General features: G+C 42.5%; 1 protein-coding gene across 1 annotated transcript in view; it reads right to left on the minus strand.

Moving 5' to 3' along the window:
• The window catches only part of SGCD (sarcoglycan delta), a gene marked incomplete at its 3' end in the record, with an annotated part of 771,422 nt that overhangs the window by 90,603 nt on the left and 653,022 nt on the right, over positions 1 to 27,797 (minus strand). The window contains exons 5-6 of the mRNA XM_080672659.1: positions 19,511 to 19,598; positions 13,169 to 13,288 (exon numbers count right to left, since the gene is read on the minus strand). Coding sequence (XP_080528785.1) covers positions 13,169 to 13,288; positions 19,511 to 19,598 — 208 coding nt within the window. The remainder of the gene's footprint in view (positions 1 to 13,168; positions 13,289 to 19,510; positions 19,599 to 27,797) is intronic.

Consider the following 27,797-nt stretch of genomic DNA (forward strand, 5'->3'; position numbering starts at 1 on the left):
TTTTGGGAATCAAATAGGATGACAGCAACAAAATATGCAAGTATTCCGGTCTAACTAAATGCTACTGCTCAGACTGTGATCATAATCCAGTTTTCTAGAATTTCATTAGCTCCTGTGTGTTAGCTCACCTATGCTCTGTGGTGGCACAGACATTCCACAAGCCAGCTTCTCACACTTTATAATTGTTCAGTATTAGAACCATGAAAGAAAAGAAGGGAAGGAGGGCAGGAAGAAGATGGGGAGAGAAAGAGGAAAGCAATCGTTTTTAAAAAGTCAATTCAACTCCGATGCCATGATTCATTTTTTACCTCTCAATTGTTCAGGAGACAGGACTGAGGTTTTAAACTGAAGCTCAGTTACCATGAGATACCACAAGAGTGGTTTTTGATGTTACCTACTCCCAAAGGGAACAGCCTCCCCTATGCTCACACAGTGAAATCCTTCAAGGGCTAACACATCTCCACTTCTCAGTGAAGGCCTCCCCTTCAAATTCCCATTGCCCCAAAGCTCTGGGCCTCTTTTAGTGTGCTCAGCCTTGCACATGAATTTCTCTGGTACATTTCTCACATCTTCTGCTCCAGCTTAAATTCCCAAAGGCAGGCAGAGACCACGCCTTATAATCCAAGGCCCTGGTGCCTCTCCTTGCTCTACCAAAAATTTTTGACTAGAATTTGCCAAGGGAGGGAGAATTAGGCCGGAGGAACTGGCTGAGGTTCTGGTGCAAGGATGCTCTCATTAAACATGCAGCTGAGCACCGAGCGTCAGTACTTCCCAATAACCCGTCAGCCGACAGACAGGAAGTCGAGAGGGAAAGTGATTTTCCTTGGCAGCTGAGATGCATCTAACAGCCGAAGAAGAAAAGCACATTACCTTCCCCCACAGCTCATCGGCATCGCTATTGATTTCATATCAGCTCTTTCCTTTGTTTGTTTAAGTGCAATCTCTTTCCCAAGCCTCCGATACAAGTGCGTTAAATGTGCTTGACCCCTGCTCAGCTCCGGAGAATGGGAAGAACAGTGCAGAACTCATTGGCCAACCTGGATAATCCTGCCCTTCCTCATAGGCTCAGCCTATTTCCTCTGGGCTGAGAGTAACAAAGACCAATGGAGACTTCTGTGAGCCTGCAAGTCTGGTAGAGCGGGCTGCCTAACTTTCTTTTTGGAATGTCTTTTTAAAGGAAACCACCCAGCATAGACATCATGGGCTCATTTGGGCCCGTGATCAGTGGATTTGTCCCACCCTCTCCCTGGCTGATATTCCTCACAAATCAGATCTGTAGATCCCTAATTTGATGCCTAAATACCTTAATATGGTACAAGGTACTCTCTACTATATGATTTTATAATAGACTAGAGGCCCGATGCACAAAATTCGTGCAAGAGTAGGCCTTTGCTGCTGCGGCAGCTGCTTGGATCCCTCCCTCGCAGCTTCCTAGATCCCACGGCTGCAGCCCCAGCTTCATCCAGAAGGACGTCCAGTCTAATTAGCATATTATTCTTTTATTATTATAGATTCATCTACACACATCTCTATAATGATCCATGTATATGTACATACATAAAATCTATATATTTGTATGACATAGAGAATAAATACATATAACATATGTACACATCTGAAACATAATATAGAAATGTATATGTACATTTGTAGCTATGCGTGCATGTATATTTGTAGCTATGTGTATGTAATAAAAGCATAGGTTCTTTATACTAAAATACTGAATTTCAAACTTTATTAAGGAGGTAAGTCATTTGATATATGAATTATATCTCAACAAATGGGTTATAAAAACAAACAAAATACAAGCTTTAGAGTCTGATTATCTGGGTATCTCCTTTCTGCCATTTAACTTGCCACATAACCTTGGGCAACTTAGCTCTCTACTTGTCAGTTTGCCCAAATGTAAAAGGAGCATAATAATAAAACTTGTCTCAGAGGGCTGCGTATCAACATAGAATAAGTGTTTAAGAAACGTTACCTGTTACAATTATGACCTGCCTTTCTTCATGCCTGGGTGCTCAGTTCCCTGACATCCATGTCCAGTGGCCTTTTCCCAAAAGATCATGCTCTCCAGGATATTGTACACGTGCCCCACACTCAGCTCCTCCAACACCCTCTTCCTCACGGACTCCTTTTCATCCTTCCAGGCTCAACCTGATCATCATTTTCTTGGGGAAGGCTTCCCTTACTTGCAAAATTAGGTTAAAAATCTCCTAATTATATATTTTCGTGACATCTTGTACTTCCTTCATGATAAGACACATTTTTCTCATGTAAATCTTTAACACATCTGTCTTTCTTGCTTGGTTGTGGATTCCAGAAAGGCAGGAGCCCCGTATCCCTTTGGTCATCACAGCAGTTGGCCAGAGTAAGCGCTCAGTTAATATTTATTGAATGTATTGATTTTTTTAAAAGTGAGAACTGCCTACACCATGGCTTACCTAATGCCAAGAACCTTCCTGTTTCAGTCACTCACTTCCTTTCTTTCCTGACCCGTGAAAGTCCTTGCATCATAACTAACTTCTAAATGCCTGACTTCACTTGATTCTTCTCTGGCCTACAACTTCAAGATCATATCAACTATTCCCGTTAACATGTCAGTCACACCCTGCACAGTACACTGCGGACAGTGAGAAGTCCCCGGGAGCCTCACAAGCATGTCAAACTCGCAGTGGGCGGGCCACATGCCTTGTTTAAAATAAAGGAGGCATGTATCCCGCCGGCCTCGAGTTTGACATGCTTGCAGGGCTCCTTAACTCAGGCTTTCGGGGAAGTAAGCAATTCCTGATTACTCTATGCTGATAATGACAATCTCTTCCCAAAAGACAAATCCAAATATGCTTATTTGTTGGAAAAACCATGGCTGCTCATCCCACTTCCTCTGTCACACAGGATCCAGCCCCTGGTTCTGCTGGCCCTGCTGCCTGGGAGGCTGCTGCTCACATCCCTCCACACACTACATCCAAATACTATCTGGTATTTTTTATCTTCATAAGAAGTATTTTCACTGCTATTTAATATTTCACTGGGCATGCGTTTTGACACCCTTTTACCCACTTGACACCCTTTTACCTATGTGATATCCCTATTACCTTTGACACCCTTTTACCTCTTTGACACCCTATTACCTATTTCAGATCAAGGAACTTTTATGCTGTGTCCTTACATCGGAAACTGAACTTCGATTGGTGACAGCTGCACAGATGGCACTTGACAGAAATTTGTGGACAGGACAATGAGTAATAGACATCCATACATTAGCCCCTTACTACGTGCTTAGGACTTGCAGGCACTCTTATACCCTCACATACAGAGATGCAGCGATTCAGAAACTTGTGCAAGGTTGCACCACTGAAGCTGGGAGGGAATCCAGGCAGTCTGTCTCCAAACACCAGGCCCGTTTAACCCATCTGCCATCCTGCACGACTGTCCAGGGGAGAGAAACTTAGGCATTTGCTTCTGTCCTGTGCCCTGAGGGTTCTGGATATTCTCTCCTCTCTCTCCCTATTTCTTTTGCTTGGATGCACCCTCAGCACCTTCTCCACTATTTCTAGGAAAGTCAGGGTACAAAAGGAGCTAAGATGAGAAGGGTGGCACATGGCAAAGCGTAGAGCAGAATGTGAGGGAAAGCATGCGGAGCTAAAGAAAGCATTTTCAGCGCCCTTTTCTCCCACTCAGATAAGCAGAATTAAACTCTAGTCCCTCCCATAAAGGAGAATAGAATCAATTTCCTTCCCTAGTCGGCACACTGAGAGTTTCTTATTCATGTTGTCATCTCATGAAGTTCCTAGTGTCACCAACATTCCCCTTGGCCTCTGCCCGGAAGGAAGAAAAAAAGTTCAATTCAGGTGACCATTTAGTTGCCTAAGAATATTTTGCAACAGTGAATATAATTAATGAGAGAGGAAACAATACCTAGACCATGTGAAAAGCCACTTAACATCGAAGATGGCCTGGCAGAAGTTTGTCTCCATGTTTGAAAATACTCTGCTCTTAGTAGTAACTGGCAAGAAGGAAACTTTGATGATAACAACAAGCCAACAGATGCCTGAAAGCGCATTAGCTGGAGCTTGATAGAAATTAAAGTCCTGTCGGTTCCACAAACAAACAAACAAAAGAACAGAAATGTAGCCCTTCCTCGGTGAGCGCTGGAATTGGTTTTCTTCAAAGCAGCCAAATCCTGAGCCTCATCAACTCCTTAATCAGTCTCGAAAGCTGACAAGAATGTCCCCAACTGATTTTTCCTCTCCTCAGCCCCGCTCGTGAGGAGGGAGACAAAGGCTGGGCAGCTGAGAGGTCTGCTAAGGTAAGGCTGCAGGGACAGCTGGGGATGTTTACCCAGGATGATGAATTCATCATGCTGATCTTAAATCACATCTGCCTCTTGCCAACGGGAAAAGTGTGTGGGGCCCAGCAGATGCCTTTTCCTCCTGCGCCAGGAATGAACCCGGAAGCCTGAGGGAGAAAGCTGAACCTTGGCAGCTTCGGGCACATGGGTGGATGATGAATGCATGAAACTCAGGGGTGAAAGCACTGAGGCTTTGGGAGTGGCTCTTTTTAATTTTTGGAGAATTATGGGAGCTGTACTCCCAGCAGCATTTCAGATAAAACCCCATTATTATTTCTCTGTTGCAGAATAGTGCTTTTCCTCATCACGCCTCTCTGGTTTATTAAGGTTGGGGTTGTTAAACTGAGACTCTTTTATATTTGGCTTTCTCGCCACATCATTTATGGGAAGTGTATCTTTATGATCTAATGCATTATTCCTGTAAATAATAAACCAACTTTGGAATGAGGTGCCAGAGAAGAACTCTGCAGCCAGCAGATCTTATTAAATAGTTGAATCCCCAGCAGATTTCCTCTGCTAACAATAACAGAGAGCTAACAGAGCGCGGGAGGAGGTTTCTGGCAAGGTTCAGGCTCCTCTGATTTGTTACCCAAATGCTCCTATTAGATTGGCAGGCTCTCAGCTCCCAAGGATCAATGTCTAATTATTCGGGTTTTGCCACCACCTAAGAGGAGCTGTGTCCCACTTTTTACTATCATCCTTCAGCCTCCCTTGTGCTTCCTTCCACTCACTGATGACAAACTTCAGAAAGGAGAGAATAAGATGACGGCGAAGAAAAAGGAAATTGGGGGAGGTTGTTTACTTAGAACCTATAACTATTACCCAAGTGATGTGAGGAACGTAGCCACCATCACGTGGCTGGTAGGATGGCAGAACCAGATTTGTCTCTAGAACCTCGGAGCTCCTTCTCTTGGTGAAAGGCAGAGTGGATTAGGAAAAGCAAAGAATACGAGATCGGCCCTCCACTTCTGAGGATGCCTCTGGGAGACAGTCATGGCCTCTGTAAAATCACCCTGGAGCCTCCTTCTGAGAAAGAAGTGGGCTGGGGAGGAGTCTCCATGGTAACACTTCATTGGCTGAGCTCCTCTGAGTTCTTGCTGCAGGATGCTCTCCAGGCCATCTCCTCTCTGGAGTCCATCTACTGGATCTGTGTGGATGACTCTCTGACCTGTTCGCTCAACTGGGCATCTCTTAGAGGCTTTTCTTCTGGCATTGTTGCTGGACACTTGGTCTCTCCCTTAAGAGAGGTCCTCAGGCAGTAAGACCCAGGGCATCTAAGATGAACTGTTTATCTCTAATCCCAAATCTACTGTTGCTCCTAGAAATTTCTGTTCATGGCATCATAACTGTCTGACTGACAAGGCACACGCAGCATCCCAACTCCCCTCTCTTGACCCTCCGCATCTAGTGAGTTACCAGGTTTCCACTGGTTCTCCTTCAAGATGATCTTTCCCATTTTTTTCTCTTCTACTTCTATCCTAGAGTAAGTCCCGATGAGCCCTGAACACAAGTATTATCGTGTTCTCTCAAGTTAGGTGTAGCTTCTCCCTCCCCGCTTTTCTCTCTACCATCAGATTGGTTAGAAAACATTGCAATGTCGAAAATCTTTCAATCCTCTCATGCAACAAATGTTACTGAGCACTTACTATGCACCCAGGCTCTATTCTAGACTCTGAAAAATATAAATTCCTGTTGTCATGAAGCTTCCATTCTAATGAAAGGATGAAAATAAACTTATGTGTCCATGTACTGTGTCATGTTGTGATAACTGCTCTGAAGAGGAATAAAGTTACAGACCACAAATAAACTAACCTTTTCTGTAAAGTGCCAAATAATAAATATTTTAGGATTTGTGGTCTATGTGATTGGTTTCAACTACTCACCTGTGCTGTTGTCATGTGAAAGCAACCATAGACAATGCAAATGAGCATGGCTATGTGATGGACAAAACCACAGGCCATACTCATCCAGTTCCTGGTATTCACATGGATAGTGGGGACATGCTATTTTTATAAGGTGGTTAAGAAGGAACTCTTCGATGAAGTCATAGCTGAGCCGTAAAGCAAGAGATCTTTTATGCAGAGACTACAAAAGAGGATTCTATGCAGAGGGGAGAGTAAGTAGAAATGCTGAGAGGTGAAAACATGCTTGGTGATGAAGGAAGGGGGCCAGTGCAACTGAAGCTGAGCAAGCAAAGGGGAGAGAACTGAGAAAGTATCTTCCACTGACAGCCTTCACAAACCTGGGCTCCACTGTTTCATATACGTGGTCATGATTTTTCATGATCATACCTTTGATCAGTATAATGAAAATTTTCTATTGATCTCTGCCCAGCATCTATTCCCTGTCCTGGTAACAACACTCCAATTTTCCTTTGGACACCCCCCCCACCCCATCTCACTCTCAGTCATTTCCAATCTGAGCTCTGTGTATGTGTTACATGCTATTGAGTCAGATCTGACTTTTGCCAACCCTATGAATGAGTGATGTCCACCATGACCTGTACCAAGCTGCCCTACTCAGCTCCTGCGGAGTTGTGCCTACAGCTTCTTTTAGGAAGTCAATCCATCTCATGTTTGGTCGTACTCTTTTCCTGCTGCCTTCCCTTTCCCCAGCACTATTGTCTTTTCCAAAACACCGGCCTTCTCATGACGTGCCAGAAGTAGGACAGCTTCAGTTTTGTCATTTTCACCTCCGGTGATGTTTCAGGCTCTAACAGAGGGGATATGATCGAGGTTGCCTTGTTAATAAGCACACCCCATCATCCTGGTCACAACTCATCCAGGGATGTGCACATGGCCTAAGACAGTCCAGTTGAGGAAAATCCAGGACTTCATTGGATTTACACTGGGAAGAAAATATCTCTCTGCTCACCAGCAGAGTTGAAGACAAAATACAAAATTGAAAAACAGAGCTGAGAGATGGTATAAGAAAGAGAAAGACTGAATTTTGGTCACATTATTTGAGCCACTGAATCTACCTTGAAGCCGTCTACTGCTGAATTTTTCTATCACATGAGGTAATAAATCTTCCTTCCTGTGGCTCTAGTTGGACTTGTATCTTTTACACCGAGTCCTGACTGATAAATGTATGCGATTTCATCCACCAAACAAATGCTCTCTGTTTTTCTTGTAATCCACAGTCAAACCTAGTTCAAATATTCCTTTAATTTAAGAAGCTTTCTAAACTCTCTCTTGGATACCACCTCACCACAGCTGGACTCTATAATTCTACAGTCACTTTGTTCTATCCAACCAATAGCTTGTCTTCTGCTTGTGCTCTCAGATTATCTGTATGTGTGTGTCACCTTCCCGATTGGACAGCTCCCTGACAGAGCAGCGACTTTCATCTCTGCATCTCCAAGACGCCAACAGTAGTGGTTTGGAGATAGCATATATGTATGTGATATGCACATTTAATGAATGAACACTACTAAGAACACCCCATTCCTTTCATCACAATTATCAATTGCCAGGTTTCAGTAGAATGTTTCATCAAAAACTAATTCAAAAGGCTAAATATATCATCTGATGTCTTCCTAAAAAAAATAATAAAAGCATCAGATCACATTTAAAGTTCTATAAATCTTATGCTAATTTAAATGGCTTTAGACTTAATTAAAAATGTTTTTCAGTTGATGATAACATAACTTGGATAATTAGCATCAAGTGGCATCTAGAGCCGATATTTAAAAACCGAATCTAGAGTATAAATAGACCTAATTAGCAATTAGAATAACACCTTATAATTATGCTTTGTTTATAAATGCTATAATGTTCAATTCATTATTCAATGAAATAGGCCATTAATGAAAATCAAAATTATGTTTCCCTGCTGTCTTCACCAAGATGCCTCTTCAATGCACTGGCCTATGTTGTGAATTTTCTTGCTGCTCTTAAAAGACCATTCCTGTACAATATTTAATAATTTTGTTTTGTAATTAAACTCTACCATACCTCATCTTGCACACTAATTTTATACCTTTTTGGGTAATTGATGGACTTGCCTACAGATCTAAGTTTTCTTGTGTCAGACTTAATTAGATATCTTTGTAATATGGAAAACTCAAAATTGGTACAGGCATGCCTATATGAAGAAAGACAGGGTCTGGTACCTGAATAAAAGCAAGGCCTTGGAGATGAGGGGAATGGTGGCCCCATATGGAGAATGAAGGAAATGGGTTCTGGAGAGGCAGGAGCTTGGTCGGGAGACATAAGTTCAGCGGCAGGTGATGAAGTCAAAGTGATGGAAAGACAGCCGTGCAGAAAAGCCCAGGCTATCTGGGAATTTGGAATGAGAATTGAGAAGACAGTTCAAGGCTAATACAGAATTGGGGGTCAGCTGAAAAGAGCAAATGTTGCAACTGTATGTAATTTGCCATAGAAATGCGAAAAGAGAAAAACTAGGACTGAGCCGTGGGGGTGGCCACATGTGATGCCAAGTGTGAATCCACATAGTTTATTTGGTGAAAGAAGCATCAGTGAGGGAAGCAGAGAAAGTCAGATGTGGGAGAAGTGTGGGTACCAGAGAGTATATAGAAGGCAAAAAGCAGAGGAATAGCTGAACAACTGTGGCCCTGTTCTTTCCCGCTCACACTGATGCCCACACGCTGTGGAATTTGGTGAAGTGGAAGGTTACTGTGAAAGAGGCCATTGAGTGTCATGGGTAAGACTGCCTGGGTGTAGATCCTGACTCCACCAGTTTTCTCTGTGGAACTTAGGTCAAGTTGCATTTCACTTTGTGCTTCAGTTTGCTCTTCTATAAATCAAGGTGATAAGCCAGTGCCCTCTTTGTAAGTTTAGTTTGGCAGTCTGACCACTGCAAAAGACAAACTTCTCACTAAGCTGAAGATGAAATTGCCTAAATTTCTTGTTCCGCACCATATGGCGGTATCCCAGCTGACAGGAAGCTTGTTTCTGCAACCCACGAGGCTCATTTCACTGAGTAGGCTGACACGAGATTTAGGGGCGGTCATTTCCTAATTTCAGCACTGGTCTTTATCATGATGCTTTCTTTCTATGCCTTTACATAAAAAACAAATGCTCCTAATGATGGAGAGAGACAGATTTTATCCAAAATCATCTCAAAGAGATCCATCACAAGCATAAGTGACAACTACAACAACACCCACCTGCCTTGAAGAGACCAAAAACCAGGATAATTTTTCAGCCCTTAGTCTGCATAGTGGTGGGGTAGATGGCAAAAAGTTCTTAAGTGATACCAGTATAGCTTTGTACACTAAGATTCAACCAAAGTGTTGGGACATCTACAATTACTCTGTATCTTTGCAAAGTCAGATTTAAAAGCAGCGAGTTGATTCATGAAGCACTAAGAAACTAATGGGAAGTGCCAAGCACCATTTGTACAAAAGGATCTTGGCATGAGATACCATCACTCTTTCCCCTGGGCAATTACTTTACAGCTGGTAGAGCAAAGTAGTATTGAATAAGAGAACAGCTTGGAAAGTGTGTGTGTGTGTGTGTGTGTGTGATTAAAGCCCCAAACCTAGCACTACTATGGAAAGTGCCATTTCTACAAATAATAGGGAAAACCCATTAACTGTGAGAGCTGGAAAGGATCTTAGAACTAACACATTTACATGCAGTTAAGTGCATTGAGGCTGAAGTCCACAGGCAAGGATTTGAACATGATCTTGGTCTACTTTCTTCATTTTTTCAAGCCTTAGTTTACTCATCTGAAAATGGGATACATTTGAGGAGGCAGGAAAGTATAGAGCTTTCAAGTAAAGCAGTCTGCATTCAGAACTCCTGGCTGGGAATTCTGGCTCTCAGTCTTTACTGTGCAGGGCTGAGGTCTGTCACCTGTAAAATGGGGGTGATAAACTGGTGCCTACCTCACAGGATCTAGTGAGGTATAAATGGAAGAATTCATAGGAAGCATGGTACCTGGATCACAAGTTGTCATAGACTTTATTTTATAAAGACCATGCACTTAAGAGGTTTTAAAAATAAGCACTAACAGGTAGTACATAAAGGGGGAAAGAATGAAACTCTGCAGCTATGACTCTAATCTCTGACCTCTGCCCCTCCAAAGCCCCACCCACAACCCAGAGCAGTCCTGGACTTTCATATATTTTATTTATTGGAATTTGGTATAAAATTTTATTTTTAAAAGATTTTGTTGCTGAATTAAAAAAATTTAAACTTCTCTAGACAACAAATTCTCATATTATAGATTGGAAAAAGCAAGATGACAGAGTGTTGTTCCAGTTCATACCACAGGGGGGCGCCTGACCAGGGATTAGTGGTCCTCCACTCCCTGCCTCTGCACCCTGAATTCTCACTTCCATAGAACCCCTCAGGACAGCCACTTCCATCTTATGATTCTGCTGAGTCTGGTATTGGTCAGGATGATGCTGAAGTTCTGTGACTGACAGGGAGCATAATGGGGCTAGTGACAGTGATAGGAAAGTCAGGGACAAATACAGGTGGGAGAGTGGAGGGTGGGATGATTGATGGGGAGGGAGAGGGAGAGTAGGAGAGAGAGAAACAGACCAGACAAGCTGATTGACTGAGGGCAGAGGCAATGAGCAGGAGGAGGACAGCAGTGATGAGGAGCAAGGAGATGCTTAGTGAAACTAATAATATTGAGAACAAATAGTAATTTCCAGCCAGCACTTCGTGATCACTTATTTGTTAGCCAACTTACTACCCACTTTACATAGATTATTTCATTCAATTCTTCCAAGAATTTCAGAAGGTATATACTTCTATTAACCTCCCCCCATTTTGTAGATGAACAGACATAGGCACCGAGAGGTTAGATAACTTGCTTAAGGGCACACAGCTAGGAAAGGATACAGATGGGTAAAATCATATTTGGGTTAATTTCTGAGTTTTTAACTACTGCATTTCAGAGACTCTTAGGGATCAATAGAAGGAAAAGTAGTATTAGTATTATTAATAGAAGCAGTAGCAGGAGTATTAACAGCAGCAGCAGCTACTATTGGCTGAGTACTGTTTTGAGGTAGGCATGGTGATAAGTACACATAATATGATCTCATTTAACTGTAGGGGTAATTTGAGATGGTAGATGTTCTTACTCCAATTGAACAGAAAAGAAAACTGGCTAGGTTGTCAGTAACTAGCCGAAAGTCACACATCTAAAAGATGACAGAGCAGGGATTAAGATCCAGGTCAGCCAAGCACCGGAACAGCCACAAAACACTAATTTCTTGTGTTCTCAGATTCAATGCCTCCAACTATGGGACCATAGAAATTTCTGAAAGTGTTTTTTTTTAAATACATTTTTATTTATTTCAGAGAGGAGAAAGGAGAGGAAGAGAGATAGAAACATCAATGATAAGAGAGAATCATTAATCAGCTCCCTCCTACACACCCCCTACTGGAGATCGAGCTCACAACCTGGGCATGTGTCCTGACCTCCTGGTTCATGGACAGACACTCAACCATTGAGACACACCAGCCGAGGTCTGCAAGTGTTTTTACAAACACATTCTTGGGCCCTTCCACCAGAGCTTCTACCTCAGTAAGTCACGGTTGGATCTATGAACCTAAACTTTTCAGAAGTTTCCTAGGTGATTTTTTTTTAAATTTTCTAATAAGACTAAATTTTTTCAATAACCCAGTAAAAGTTTTAATAAATATCCAACAGTATAAAAAGTGAAAAATGGATTTGTAGATTTTTAATATATTAATATAATGACATACAGGATATCCTATAGGCAAAAAGGTGGACAGGGAAAAAGAATACTGTGGTTGAAGTCTAGTGATATATAGATACAGAAGTAGAGATGATCCATATTACAGTATATTCTACCCCCAATACTACAGTCAGAAGGGAAAAAAAATAACCATTTCCAAATAATTCAGGAGGAGGATGAGGATGGCAGGGACCTGAAAGATTGTGGAAGAGCAACCCCAACTCACTGTGTCATCTGCATATGGTGGCTTCTAGTTTTTTCCAATAGGAATAATTTAAATTTTAAGTTTAGATTAAGAACTACAAAACTATAGGCTGCACAGAAAAAGTGGCTCACTCCTTATTGCTATGTACATGATCCAATTTTAAAATCCAGTTCAAAAATAAGCACAGAGTCGACTGATCCTCCCTCATCATGCAAAGTCTGACCTAGTAAATATATTTTCCCTGAACTTTTAGAAAAGAGGCAATGAGAGTACTTTGGTTTGGATTCAAGTAACAGACTTTCCATATAGATTTTAGAATTGAAGGGCTCCATGCTTGGGATTTATCACCTCACATCTCCATGTTCAGAAAGCATGACTACAAAGAAGCCAAACCAAAACCAACACACTGAGCATGAACACAAACCTCTTTTTTTTTAGTGGAATTTTACTTTAATATAGAGTGTAAAAAACAACTCCAGACCTAATAGATTAAAACAAGTCAAACAACCACTCTATAGAGATAAAACCTTCACATAGGTCAACCAAAGCGATCCAGAAATGCAATTGTGCTGATTTTCTATGAAGTCACCAGCAAAGGTCATTCTCAAGTTACAGCCAGGCTTGGTAATCGCTCTAACACGCATACAGGTCTTGACTGCTTCTCAAAAGACTGCCCGCTGTGAGGACTGGATGTGCCCTATTATACTTCCTGGCATGAGCACTTACCCCACTCTAAGCTCAGTGCTGGCAGATGTGCCACAAAGACTTCCTGTCCTGAGAAATTTTCACCAGGGATCATGCTCCAAGTGGGGGGTTCAATGACTTAAGAGAATCCAGGTAATTGGCCTAAATCTCTTCTCTAGACACCATTCCACTCTTACTCTCAAATGGACACAGTAGCATCAGACCAATGAAAACATTTCCTTACCTAAAACTCGCAATCTCTCGGCTCCAACAACCACTTCATTGTTATCCGCAGAGAAGAGCAATTTTCCAGAAACTGTCTTTACTTCAAACCTTTGGCCGTAGGCTTCTACAGCCTTTGGACCTGGAAGAGAGAGAGGGAGAATACATTAGCTTCATTGCATTCAATTACAAAGAGCTTTTCATAGAGCTCATATGTCTGAGAAGATTGCATTGGACTCCAATGTAAGTGGATTGGTTTTCAGAAGTCAACCATGAAAATCAGGCTCATGACTTCAGCCATGTCTTGTCAATTACCTTTTATCATATGCTCTCAGGCTATTATTTTAAAGGCCATCATGTCCTTCTTCCAAACCAATGCTTGAATGAGATTTCCCTCAGCTTAACCACCAAATTACTATCAAATACCAGTACTTGTAGATTTCAGCTTGACAACATCAAGGCACGGAAGGCTCACCACCTCATAAAGCAACCAGCTTATCTTTGACCACCTCCAACTGTTGTAAAAGGGGGGCTTTAAATTCAGCTGAAATCTGTCCTACTCTGTCACCAGACAAGTCTATTTCCTCAGTATATAGATCCTTTCCTGGCAGGAAAGGTTATAATATCTTGCAATGACTTGCCTAGGAAGTTGTTGTATCTTTTATGCTAGAATTTTATTCCATAAAAAATAAATTTCAGAGGGTTTATCATATGACAACAGATATTATTCTTGAAGGTAGGACTATGGCAGCATAAAAAGGACAAGGTGCCTGGTCCCAAAACACTTATCTTCTGATAGAGACAAATGCATATAAGTTGAAACATCTGATGTAATAAAAGGCTAATATGCAAATTGTCCCCTCGAATGGGAGTTCGATTGGGATTTTGACCAGGGGGTGGGGCTGGCCAGCAGGCCAACTGCTCGTGGCCCCTCCCCCCAGCCAGCCCCACCCCTGATCGCCCCACCCAGCCCAATTGGGGGCGGGGCTGGCAGGCCAACCATCCGAGGCCCCTCCCCCTAGCTGGCTCAGCCAGATTGGCTCTGATCAGGGCAGGCCAGCCAGACCCCACCTGTGCACAAATTTGTGCACTGGGCCTCTACTTTATAAATAAATAGACACAGAGGGTTTTAGGTACTATGGGAAAAGTAAAACAGGTTATGTGCTAGAATTCCTAAAAAAACAGGAAGGAGACAATTCAGTCTGCCTGAGCTGGAGCTACCTGAACACATGAAGTTCATCAGAATAAGCCCAGTGTCATCACCCTCATCAAGCCCAGGTCAGGTCAAAAGGAATTTATCGTTTGGTCTGGAAATTCATACAGAAAAAAAAATGAGGTTAGGGTCTAAAAATCTTATATTTAACCAGAATTTTCCAGGAGATTCTGATATAGAATTTTTGCTTCCTTCTCTTTATTAATAAAAAGTAGAAATAAAAGAGTCCTCATGCCTTCCAGGCAAAAATGGCCATGAACACAGCAGTTGTTCAACAAGTTGGCTTTAGTGCTCATTGCTCTAAGGGAGACACACACCCAAGGGAACCACCGGAGGCATGTTGGTAATAAGGAAAGACTTATATAGTATTTGGCCTTATATTAGGTTATTTAGGGCTGGATTTAAGGAAGCAAGACTTCGCTTGGAATTAGCTCCTGTCAGGAAGTGGGGGTAATTATAAGATTGGTATCTTAATAAATCTTTTCTAGAGGTAGGGAAGACCAGAGCCATGCCAAAAGTGTAATGGATAAAGAAACAACAGTCCTATTAGCTAGGGTAGAGGAATGTTTGGTCATTTTTGTGGTTTGGATAAACGTTTTCATTCTGTCTGAGCTGTCTTTGTTTTGTCTTTATCCTTCCTGGCCACCGAGTGGACTTGTCTGGTGTTGATGCTCTGTGAAATTATTTATGGTCAAATGGGCAAACCTGAAGGCTTGGCTGATAGTTCCTAGACAGCCCCTGGATGTCTGGGACTGCTCATTTTCTGGTAATGTGACTTTCAGCAAATCATTTGGTCTTTCTGAACCTCATTTTCTGCATCTGTAAAATTGTACTATCACCCTATCCTATCTACCCCATCATAAGTTTAAAATGATCACATTACACTGCTTATAAAAAGAACTTTGGAGGCAAAAAACACTGTGAAATGTAGGGGATTTTAATGCAGTGGTCATAACATACTGAAAAGAATTAATGACCAAAACCTTTAGGGCATTTGCCTCACACACATGATCATGTCCACCAGGCAGACCTGATCTCTTCCCAGAACATCCACACTAGCCCTCTGACAAAAATAAGGGCATTGGGAAAGTTTCTTAGTGAGTGGGGAACTGAACTAGCAGATACAACCCCAAATTTCCAATGGCACAGGGCCTGGGCATTGTCTTCTCTGACTGCCTCCATGCTGCAGGTGAGAAGAGTGCGTAGCAGGAAGGTTGAGTGCTCTCTCAAGGTGATCTGGTGGATTAGTGGCAGATCTCGGTCTGGAGCTGAGCTTTCATAATTGCTCCACAGTAAAAAAAAAAAAAAAAAATGTTTATTTGTCCAGGAAGGAGGAGGAAGCTGGAATCAACATTAGGAGCATATAGAAAAGGAGCTTGTAGAGGATGAAGGGAAGTAGAAAGCTGGAAACAAGGAACAGAGAGAGAGAGAGAGAGAGAGAGAGAGAGAGAGAGAGAGCGAGCCTGAAAGAATAGAGGTGCACGGTGAGGGCTTCGGATTAATTGTCCTGGGAGGGCGAAGATGCAGCTGCCTTCTTGGTGATACCCTAACCTTCAGGAGAGTCTGTATTATTTGCCAATGCTTCAGGGTTACCTTTTTTTAGGGGAGTGATTGGGGATCAGGAAGTAAAGGAGTGCTAATGAATGAATGAATGAATGAATGAATGAATGATCCTGGAATGGGCAGTGGTGAGCCCAGGTTGCCCACTCTATATCCAATCAGATGGCAAATTGGTGGCATGACTGGGGAATACAAACACTTGGACTTTGCCTCCACGGACCTGGGCCATCACATGAGATGGGGCCCCTGAGGAGTCGAGACCACCTGCCTCTGTGTAAAATGTGTTTACTCCCAACTTATGAATGGTACCTGCGATGTACAGGAGAGTGTACTGAAGAGATGACGGCGGTAATCAGAGAACAGAAAACACAACTAAGTTACTTGCTTTGCAGGGCTTCTCAGAACACAAAATGGAATTTACCAAGGGCCAGAACCATCTGGGTGTAGCAAACTCATTAATTGGTAGTTTTAGCCAAAACCTCACAGAGAGACTGAGGTTTGTGCTTTTGTCAGTTTCACCTGGGGCTGCCAAACCTCCTTGGACATAATGAGATCTTAAAAAAAAAGATTCTAGGACAGCGTTTTCAACCAGTGTGCCCTGGCAGGCTGGTGTGCCACAATAATTTTTAATACCTGACTATTTAGTCAGGGGCACTGACCTCTTTTCCCTTAGATTGTCAAATAATGGCAACTGCCAACACAACAATAGCCATCCCATGTGAATGAATCAACATTATACCAGTTGTTTTTGTCAGATAGGCAAACAATATAATTTTGGTGTACTGTAGAATTTTAGGAACTCGTGTATGTGTGCCATGAGATGGAAAAGGTTGAAAATCGCTGTTCTAGAGAGAATTCGAATGCAACCAGAGACTTGACTACTCAGGAGGTGAACCCATTGTTCCTCTCGGGGGTAGAAAAACCACTATGTGTAACCTGGAACTAATCTCCAGTGCCTTCCCCCTCCACCCCCCACTCTGTGCATGGTATTCTGTGTGTGAAGTAAAGCACCTTTTCCATTAATCTCCTCCACCGAGCGACCTGGAAACCACCAGGATGCATCCGCAGTGGCCATCAATATGGATGCCAGAAAGGCCTGCAGTCTACCCAGTCGAATTTCTTTCCCCAACTCTCTTGATACTGGGTCCCTTCCCCGCTCTGGCGAGATGTTGTGGAAGATTGCCCCACCATTTTATTGTGGCAAATCCGAGGGTTTCCTGCTAGGACCCACTACTGAGCGGACACTAAAATCAGCAGCGGTCTAAGGCAAAAATCTATTTGTGGTCTAGCTTGGGAACTTAACCATCACTTAAAGCATTGCTTCATCAGAAAAGGGTACGTGAATTGCTAATACTGGAATTTCTTCTGGGCTTTGAGACATTACTTAGGTAAACAGGAATTCTTTTTTCCCCCTAATGTTTTTATTGATTTGAGAGAGATGGGGGGGGGGAGGGGACAGAGAGATAGAAGCATCAATGAGAGAGAAATATCATCAATCAGCTGCCTCCTGCATACCCCCTACTGGGGATCAAGCCCCAACCAGGGCATATGCCCTGACCAGGAATTGAAACATGACCTCTTGGTTTGTAGGTCAACATTCAACCATTGAGCCACACCAACTAAATGGGAATTCTTGAATCTTCTGGATTGCCATAGTAAACCTGGACTCTTGGACGACAGGAGTCATTTGCTCTCGGATAAGTAAACCAGCAACTATAACATGCTTTAGAGGAATCTCCTGGAGCTGCAACTCTGTGTGCATAAATGTCAATGGAGAAGCCTGAAGGAAAACTTTGGGGGTGCGGTGTGTGTGTGTAGGAGTGCTTAGAATTATATTTTGAACACATCTGCTATCCTCTTTAGAAATCATCTTGAAAGGCTCTTCCCAGCTAGTGGTAGAATGGCTTTTTGCTCATCTCATGCTAACATTAGCTATCCTTGTGCCTGGCCTTAAGAGTTAAGGATAGGTGTGTCAGCTCCCAAGACGGGCTGACTTGGGCAGGAGAGTCAGAAAAACAGAAGACAGGGAAGGAGGGAGTCAAGAGAGTGGATAGAACAGTAGAGGGGAGAGAGAGAGAGAGAGAGAGAGAGAGAGAGAGAGAGAGAGAGAGAGAGAGAGAGAGAGAGAGAGAGAGAGAATATGAGGAGAAAAGAAGAAAGAAACAGGGAGAAAAACTGATTCTTTGCTTCTTTGCTAAGAAATAGTCATTTGGGCAGTTTCAGCTTCATCAAAACAAAATCTCTCAAATCAACCAAATCTCCCACTGCGAATAAATGGCAAATGATCAACAGGCTAAATAAGTTCCTTTTGAATGTGGAACTCTGGGAGCTGGAGGTTGGATTTATTCCCCTCCTGGAGGCAATTTTCACACAAGCTACTTAAATCATTGCTTACTGAAGCTGTTTATTTAATTATTTAACATTGTGACTGTGGGCCAGATGTTCAGTAAGCATCGCCAACAATGCACATGCATGCCTGCCGGAACAACCTGTTTATGGACTGCTCTTTCCATCCCTGAGTTCTTCACTGGTAGATGGTCCAAGTAACCCACGGGCTGTGGACCCCAGACAGCCATAGGCAGGGCTCCTGTGGAGCAGACAGGGAGGCTCTTTCCCCAGCCAGACTGGGCATGCAGGCATCCATTTCCCTGGGCCATGCGTGTTAGTGGGGCTCCAGATGTTTCAGTTGCAGTAACATTTCATTCAGGGCAGGTGGGCAACTGCCTTCTCAAAATGTCCATCTGTATAGTTTCCTCTCAGCCCTGAGGCCAAAAAATGGCATTTTCTGTTTGGACATAGAACAATGCCATTCAGACACCCCCTTTTTTCCTTTCCACTGTGAGGTGCTTGCTGGCTTCTGTTTACTGCTGCTCGTGACATAATGAGGGGCCCCTGGCCATACCACGGGGGCACTGGTCATACCACACAGCATGTTACCATGGCCATGAGGCCCCTGTTTATCACCAGAAGCATTACTGTGAACAATCAATCCCTGTTTACATTTCAGGAATATGCAGCTTAGAACCCTGGAGGTGCTTTCCACAGCTTTTAGGGGCAGACCTGCTATCTGAAAAGGAGCCACACAAACCTTTTCAGTGGGGGTACATCTGCATCTTGCAACTGAGGTAAGCTGAAAGTCAGCGAATCTGGCAAATTCAGCTGAATTCAAACTATCATTAAAAATCCCTTTTATACCCCATGAAGTATGGTGAGCACCATTTTATGTACACTGTGCTCTCTCTCAACTAATCAACACAGCCAGCTTTCCTCCAGCGCTGGAGCAGAGCTTTTTTGTGGTTGAGCACCGGAGGAAGCCCCTGGCTTGTGTTTGGGGGCGATGCTACATGAAAACCAGTCTATTCCCCCTAAACAGGTATCATTGGATTTGCATACGTTAAATGTGTCTTTAGGAAGACACTTTACCCTTTGGTGGAACCATGGAGCACACGCTACCTTCCCTTTCCCCATCCTGTAAAATGTGCTAGCAGACACTGCTTTCTTTAGTTCACATGGTTTACATTCAAGCTGTGGCTCTACATTTTCTGAGTGCTAAGCATGGACCAGGCGCTGCGAGGTTCTTTCTTCTCTTACCTGTTATCAGCTGAGTTAGCACTTTAGTCTGGTCATTGAGAATGTTCACTGTCACGTTTCTGGCTGATTTGAAGTATAGGGCATTACCCTGTATTAGAAAAGAAGAGAAACACATGAGAATGACAGCAGCTTTCTAAACAAAACACTATCACCCCAACTCTTGAAGAGGCTGCACTGATTTTAGCCAAGTTCTAATTGATGTCTTTATTTATAAACTTTAAGTGTTTAATGATCCCCACATATGTGATAATTCATTGGCATTCATCCAAAATGAATTCCCTCTAAAGAAATACACAGATAGATATACACTCAACACAGACACCCCCTCCCCGACATGGTTGAGTCAGACAAGTGGGCTACGTAGAGCCCTTTGGTGTTAGTTAGCGTTGGTACATGGAATGGTAGGGAATGACTGACAACCTTCTACTCTCATCTTTCCTAGTTTAAAATTTGTCCAAAGGAACCATGCAGAGTCCTTAATAGAGACCATAAAGCTTATGTAACATAGCCAATGTCTGCCCCGCTGATGTCCACCATCTGTGAGAATCCACAAAGACTGAGGTTGCTTAGTGGAGATTTTTGTTACCCAGGTGCACAAAACCCAGAGATCTGGCACCTCCCAGTGGGCCTCTGCCTCCCCTTTCTTCCTTCTCTTGTTTCCAAGTCTTTTCCTTCAGGCATCCTGTGCTTTCCTCCAACTCCCTCCTTTACAAAAAGATCACCCAACTCCTTTTTTACACTATCGTAGACATTGCTGAGGATGACTCAGAACAGGGGTTGGCAGACTTTTTCTGCACAGGGTCTGATGGTAAATAGTTTAGGCTTTGTGGGATGTACAGTCTCTGTGGTACCTACTCAACTGCTGTTTTGCTGCAAAACAGCCACAGACAATACAGACAAATGGGTATGGCTGCATTCCCATAAAACTTTATTCATCAATAATGACATCATATAATTTAAAATTTAAAATTTATGTAATCTTACTGTGTTATAAAGTTTTTTCTTCTTTTTCCTCACCAATCATTGAAAAATGTAAAAATTAGATTACCAGAGAGAAAGGGAGGCAGGGGGAGGTAGGAGAGGGTAAAAAAGGGATAAATGATGAGGAAAGGAGACTTGGCTTGGGGTGGTGATCACACAATACAATGCACAAATGATGTATTATAGAATTGTACCCCTGAAACATATATAATTGTATTTTTAATATTTTTTATCCTCACCTGATAATATGTGTATTAATTTTTAGAGAGAGGAAGGGAGAGAGAGAAACATCAGTGTGAGAAAGAAACATTAATAGCTTGTATGTGCCCTGACTGGGAATCAAACCTGCAACCTAGATATGTGCCCTGACTGGGAATGGACCAGCAACCTTTTGGTGTATGGTATGATGCTCCAACCAACTAAGACACCTGGCCAAGGCACTCTATAATTTATTAACCAATGTCACCCCAATGAATTCAATTAAAAAAAAGAAAAATACATAAAAATTATTCCATATGAGAATGGGCAGAGGGTTGGATTTAGCCCACAGGCCATAGTTTGCGTCTGGTTTAGTGTTATCCCTATCCTGGGGTAAATTAAAGCCATAACTAAAGGATGAATCTCTGATAGAACATGGCAGTAATCAGACAGCTGTTATTAGGAAAAAAGAATGTGGGTATTCTTGTCTTTCTAAACCTTTGTTACCACATGGCATACATGTGTTTGAAATTCAGCAACCCAGTATCCACTGAGTCCCAGACTTAGAAAAATCACCATCCTAAGAGTTGTGAGGAAACTGAAGACAGGCAAGACTTGGTCTTTACTTTAAAAGTCTATGTTCTTTCTACTGGAGACAATGCAATGGGCACCCATATGACACCAGGCAGAGAATAGTAGGTTGATTGGGGTGCTACAAACAAAGTGTGTGGGAACTTTCCTGGCAAAGGAGATGATAATGCTTGAGCTGAGCCTTGAAAAGAACACAGATATGGTTTTATCAAGATGAAATGCAAAAAGGAGGTCATGGAGGTAGGAAGGTTGTGGGCTGATTGTCTAGTGTCTTTTCCTTCTGAAACTGGTGGGTGTAGGACCGTATCAGTGAGCCCAGCCTACTGCCTGCATAAGGCAGGGCTATCCTCACAGGCAGCCCACACCCAGGCCTGAGGTGGTTTCCACAGGTGAATGAGGGGATGAGGTGACCAATGGCAAGGCAGTTTTCCATAGACAAATAGTTTAGAGTTAAGCTCTTTCTCAGCCAAGGTCAACTGATAAAATGGGTAACCAGTGTCCGTGACCCACTCAGGCCCTGAATAACCAGTAGCCTTGTGTGAGAGCTGTTGTCCTAGTGTTGGGGGGACAGATGATGACCTCTGCCACATCAGGGCCACCAGAGATTCACCATAATCTCCCACAATGCCTTAAAATTCACATTTTGCCAGATGAAAAGTTTTATTTTTTAAATTGGATCAGAGTAGAAGAAATACATTAAATCTAATATTGACATAGGTTTTCTTCTGTCCATTAGGAAACAAGAATCAGCCAGAAATAGTTTCTTTGGCATTGCTTCCGCAGTGCTTAGTGATTGTACTTACAACTTAAAAACAATGTAAGAAATGTGAGAATTCAGAATTTGGAACCTGAACAGGAGGTTATACGTGTCTAGTGTCTAGAAGTTAACACTCTAACATTTCTCTTTGTAGATTCAGCAACATGATGCCACAGAGAGAAGAGCAACCTGAAAACAGAGAACTGGGTGAACTGCATCACCATGACCAGTGTGGAGCCTTGAGAAAACGACTTAACTGTTTTGTGGCTTATTCTATGCATTCTCCACCATCAACAAACTCATGGCCCATGTAACTGAGCACCCACTCTGTGCCATGTGAGCAGGAGAAACCTAGAGTCAGCCCATCCCACTTTGAATCTCTACCATTTCCTAGCTGGGTGACTTTGGACATGTAACTTAATTGAACTAAGCCCTAATTTGCTGTGGCCCTAAACATGCTTCTACGTGATCTCTTGATTTATCAACTTTAGACATTATCCTATTGAATTTCGGCAATGGTACGAATTCTTCCTTACAACTTCAGCTAAATCAATATTTGGAACATACATTATTATGATTGTGTTACAGTGTCCACAGCTGAGTCAAGGAGTATTCTTTAACTACACATCCTCTTCCTTTCTTGCACATTTTTATTTCCCTGAAGTCAATAAATGTTAAGCATTTTATGTACACTAAGTACCTAGAACATGTTATATACTATTCTAGGCCTGGTAGAATGGAAAAGACATGACCTTTATCTTTGAGAAGCTCCTTGCCGAGGGGGAAACTGAGTCAATGCAAAGTTACCATAACGACAATGTGATATCAGTTCAATTGATATCTATTCTTTCCTGGTATGAAAGGTAGATACTTTAATATTTGTCCTTGATGGCAGCTATATCACCACTGTCTGTTCTGAAAATCCTAGATGGTGGTATATTTGCCTTACCCTCTGAGGAGCAGGCTATCTGATCTAGGAATTGAGATAGATGGAGAAAACCACAAGATAGCACATAAACAGCGTCTACATTCAGGGAAGGCTTTCAACTCTCAGTGCAAAGGAAGTTCAGAGAAGAAAGGGATCAATCTGATGAGAATCCTGAGGGTCTTCCCAGAGGAGAGGCTGGCTGGCTTTCATCTTTTCAGGGTGGTTCACAATAGCATAGTTTCCATCTAATGTTAACTTGGATAACAAGGGAGGCTGGCCTTGTGGAGTGAAGGTTCAGAGTGTACACTGTGGAGACATTCAGATCTGGGCTGGAATCACAACTCTATTTTTAACTAACTGTGTGGCTGTGTGTAAAACGTTTACATTCTTTGAGCCTCAGTTTCTACATTTATGAAATGAAGTTAAAGGTTACCTAATGGTATTGACATGAGAACAAAGAAAGACAATGTATGTCAAGTGCCAAGCACAGGGGCAACCAAAATACTTTATAAACCATAACAAAGGAACAAACAAAACATACATTAGGAGGGCTCCTTAGAAAGTAGCTCATTCTAGGACTGGGGCAGGAAATATAAAAGATGATCCTGGAGCATCTTTTAGTGCCAGAAAGGAAGAAAGTGCTTAGAAAACGAAACCTACAGAAAAACACCCCACAATTATGAGAGGATGTCAAAGGGACAAAGGAAACAACAGAAAGAGCTTCCAATGCTGGAACAATTTGAACAACAAAATAAATAATGTAGTATTGAATTATAACCCAAATCATAAAGTAAATATCCATGAGCTCATCCTGATATAAAATAAATGATTGAATGGGAGAGAATCAACACATCTCCCATGGGGAAGAATTCCTAACAATTTTCATAGTTAACTCCCCACTTCTTAAAAGTGGGCTGCACATAGTTACTTCCTTTCAAAGAGTACAGTGTGGAAAGGGGGATGGTCACTTCACAACAGAAAAATCTGACGAGCACTGGCTCAGTCAGGTCATCAAGGTCAACATCAACAGGATAAATCATGTTAATAGTATGTACCCTTGATATATGTGCAGAAAACGACACTATACCTCTGTGGGTCTCCTCTTCAAAACCCATAACCCCCATCTAATAATGAGAAAAAAATCAAACAAGTCTCAATGGAGGGTCCTTTTGTAAAATACCCAACCAGTACTCCTCAAGGTTGGTAAGGTCATCAAATCAAGGAATACCTGAGAAACTGTCACAACCAAAAAGAACCTAAAGAAACATGACAATTCAATATACTGTAGCAGCCTGGATGAGATCCTTGGACATAAAAAGGATGTTAGGGCCCTGGCCAGTGTGGCTCAGCTGAGTGGAGTGTTGCCCCATAACCTAAAAGGTGGTAGGTTCAATTCCTGGTCAGGGTACATACCAAAGTTGTGGGTTGGATCCCCAGTCAGGGTGAGTACGGGAGGCAACCAATCAATGTTTCTCTCTCACATTGATGTTTCTCTCTCCCCTCTCCCTCTCCCTTCCTCTCTCTCTAAAATCAATAAAAAATATTAATATATCCTCCAGTGAGGATTAAAAAAAAAGGACGTTAGGTAAAAACTAATGAAATCTGAATAAAGAATGGACTTCACTTACTAATAATGTATCAATTGGTTCACTAAAATTGTGACAAAAAAAGCATGGTACCATACTAATGTTAGATATTAATAATAGAGGAGATTGGGTGTGAGGTATTTAAGAACACTATGCACTATCTTTACAACTTTTCTGTATACATATATAAAACTACTAGGGGCCCAGTGCAAGAATTCGTGCACCTTGAAAGAAACTGTGGGCTGTGAGGCTGTGGTAGGCACTGGGGCGAGTCTCAGCCCAGACCCTCACACCGCAGCCCCCTATCCCCTGTCTGCTGGCAGCCCTGTTCCCACCACTGCTACTCCCACACACTGACAGTGCCGGCTCCACTCACACCCGCTGACAGTACAGAGCAATTGGGGTCAGCTCTAGCAGCGGTGAGAGTGGGGCTGGTGCCAGCAGTGGGTGTGAGCAGTAGCTGCTGTCCCGATCACCCCTCAGGAGCAGTGGGAGGTGGAGAAGCCTCAAGTGCAATCAGGGCTGTCACCTGCCTCTCATACCCACTGATGGCGCCAAGTGATCAGGACTGGCGCTGGGCAAGGGCAGCAGGTGTGAGCGGCAGCTCCAGCGCTGGCTGTGGGTGCTAGCGGGGATAGCACTGGCAGTGGGTGTGAGCGGGGCTGGTGCCGGCAGCAGGTGTGAGTGCTGGGTGGGACCGCGGCACGTGTGAGCAAAGAATTTTCAGTAACCACCAGAGGCTTGCCCCGATGACAGCGACCGGCTCCCCACCTTGGTCTGGCGCCCTCGGTCACCTGCTCCACCATCCCACTGTGGCCAATGCCTGCCATGTTTCACACATGCCCCCTCGTGGTCAGCGCATGTCATAGCAACCTGTTGTTCCACCGTTTGGTCTATTTGCATGTTAGCCTTTTATTATATAGGATTATAAAATAAAATAAATTTTTGGGAGAGCTATATTAGGATGTCAACAAGATCTAGAACTCAGAAAGAGACTTAAGAAAGACACCCATCTCTGAGTAGTCAGGAAGCTTACTACATCATCGGCATGTGATTTCCCATTGGGGTTGACCATGTTATTAGAAAATTTTCCCTTAAAAAAATCTATTTCCATGGGAGTTTGTCTTTAGGAATACTAAAATAAACAACAGCATATGGGCCTCTCTGCCCAGGGCTTTCTATACACTGTCATTTTTCCCTAATCAGCTTACAGAAAACAGGGTGATCAGAAGTTACCAGCTTCTTTGCAGTAAGTATCATAATGTACTGGCTATAGCGATCATTGTTCACTAAATAATACTAACTCTTGATATAACCAGGAAAAAAATTACACAAACTTAGATTTGTCATTAAAATCATCCCGAAAGGTAGTTTGTAAGTTTATCTTCAGCAAGCATCAACTGTGTCTATTATTATCATTTCGAATAGGATGCTTTTATTGTCTTTAAATTGACTCTTTCAAAAGCATGACAACAATACTATAGAATGATCATTTCTCTTTTACTTTGGAGTATTTTTATATAATGATGCTTGGGTGGATTCCTATTCTTTGAAAAAATTTTCCAGTTGTGAATAATAAAGCTACACTGTGAAGCACACATCAGAGTAAGCTGGGAATGGGTCCAGGTTTTCCATCGTAGCATTCCTGCTCAGTTACTCTCTGCACTGTGCCCAAATTTGGGTGCATTTAGGTCTCTCTCAATATTGAACCAAGCTGAACTGCTCTATTTAATGATTCTTTAAGAGTTGTCATGTTAGCATGACACTGGAAGGGGACTGTCAGCTTTGCTAGTTCCTGGCACCTTCTCGGCACCCACTAGGCTGTCAATAAATATTTGCTGAATAACCGAATGCTCAGATCACATTAAGAGTCACCAGAGAGAGTTGTCCAGAGAAGAAGTAATTAAATGAAGGTTGACATCGGCTGTCAAAGAGAGCTTTCAAAAGGCAAACCTTTAAGGATGGCTGCTGTGAAGATCTAAATATAGAAAGCCGAGTGTGGCGGGAGGAGGACATAATCCACAAATATTTGTTTACCACAAATGGAGTGCGAGGAACTGTGGGTGATGCAAATGAGAGTTGAGATGTTGAGCCTGTAGATGACAAGGAGAAGCAGGGGCACAAAGCATTACCCCAAATTCTTCCTGACATGAAGATTACATTATGCCTGGAATCTTCCCTGGGCTTGTAGCACCCATTTGGCATGTGGCATGGAGTATGTCCTCTTTCAACTACCCCTTATCAGTTCATTCCATTAACAACTTCAAGGTATCTTCTAGGCAGAAAGCAGTGGGCCATGCCCCGAGTAGGTGGCCTCTGCTTCCCTAGAGCTTGCAGCCTAGTTGATGACCTTACCAACTCTGAGGAATAACTGGTTGGGTATTTTACAAAAGGATCCTCAATTAAGACTTGTTTTTTTTAACTTCTCATTATTAGATGGGGGTTATGTGATGGAGACTAAATTGAGTTCCATCAAGGATTACATAATTGCAATGAGTGCAACAAATGCAAAGTAAGGTAAAACATTCCAGGCATAATGTAATCTTCATGTCAGGAAGAATTTGGGGTAATGATTTGTGCCCCGGCTTCTCCTTGTCATCTACAGGCTCAACATCTCAACTCTCATTTGTATCACCCACAGTTCCTCGCACTCGGTTTGTGGTAAACAAATATTTGTGGATTATGCACATACAGAAAAACCTACTGTAATTAAGGCCAGCAGGGAAGGCCTTTTCAAGGGAGAGGCATTTTTGCTGCAGTCACAGGATGAGTGGGAATTAGCTGAACAAAGAACTTTTCGGACAGAGCAAAAGACATGTGTTCTGGCCCTGAGGTGGGAGAGCGCTTGGTATATTTCAGGGACACAGAGAGAGGCCAATGTGGTTGGAGCATGGCTGCATGAGGATTAGAAGGTGGGAGTGAAACCAGAGCCACTTAAAAACAGGTAAAACAAGCCATGGAAGTAACTTTCAGAAGTGAACATTGGAATATCTTTAGTTTGGCAGATATTGATTAGATTTTTAAAAGTGAGTCTATGCAGATTTTATTTTAAAGTAAAGTCTGAATAAAACACCCCAAAAATGCTTATTTGATTCATGTAATTTGGTCAACGGGCATGTGTGGGACCATAATGATGGACAACAGGTCTATGATATGAGCTGAAAGGGAATAATCTGAAGCTGGAAGGTTTTTTTCTCTAATGATTGAAATTGAAATGACTTTCTATTATAATTAATTTTATACATT

This window comes from Plecotus auritus (assembly GCF_963455305.1).
Source record: "Plecotus auritus genome assembly, chromosome: 6".
Classification (NCBI taxonomy): Eukaryota; Metazoa; Chordata; class Mammalia; order Chiroptera; family Vespertilionidae; genus Plecotus; species Plecotus auritus.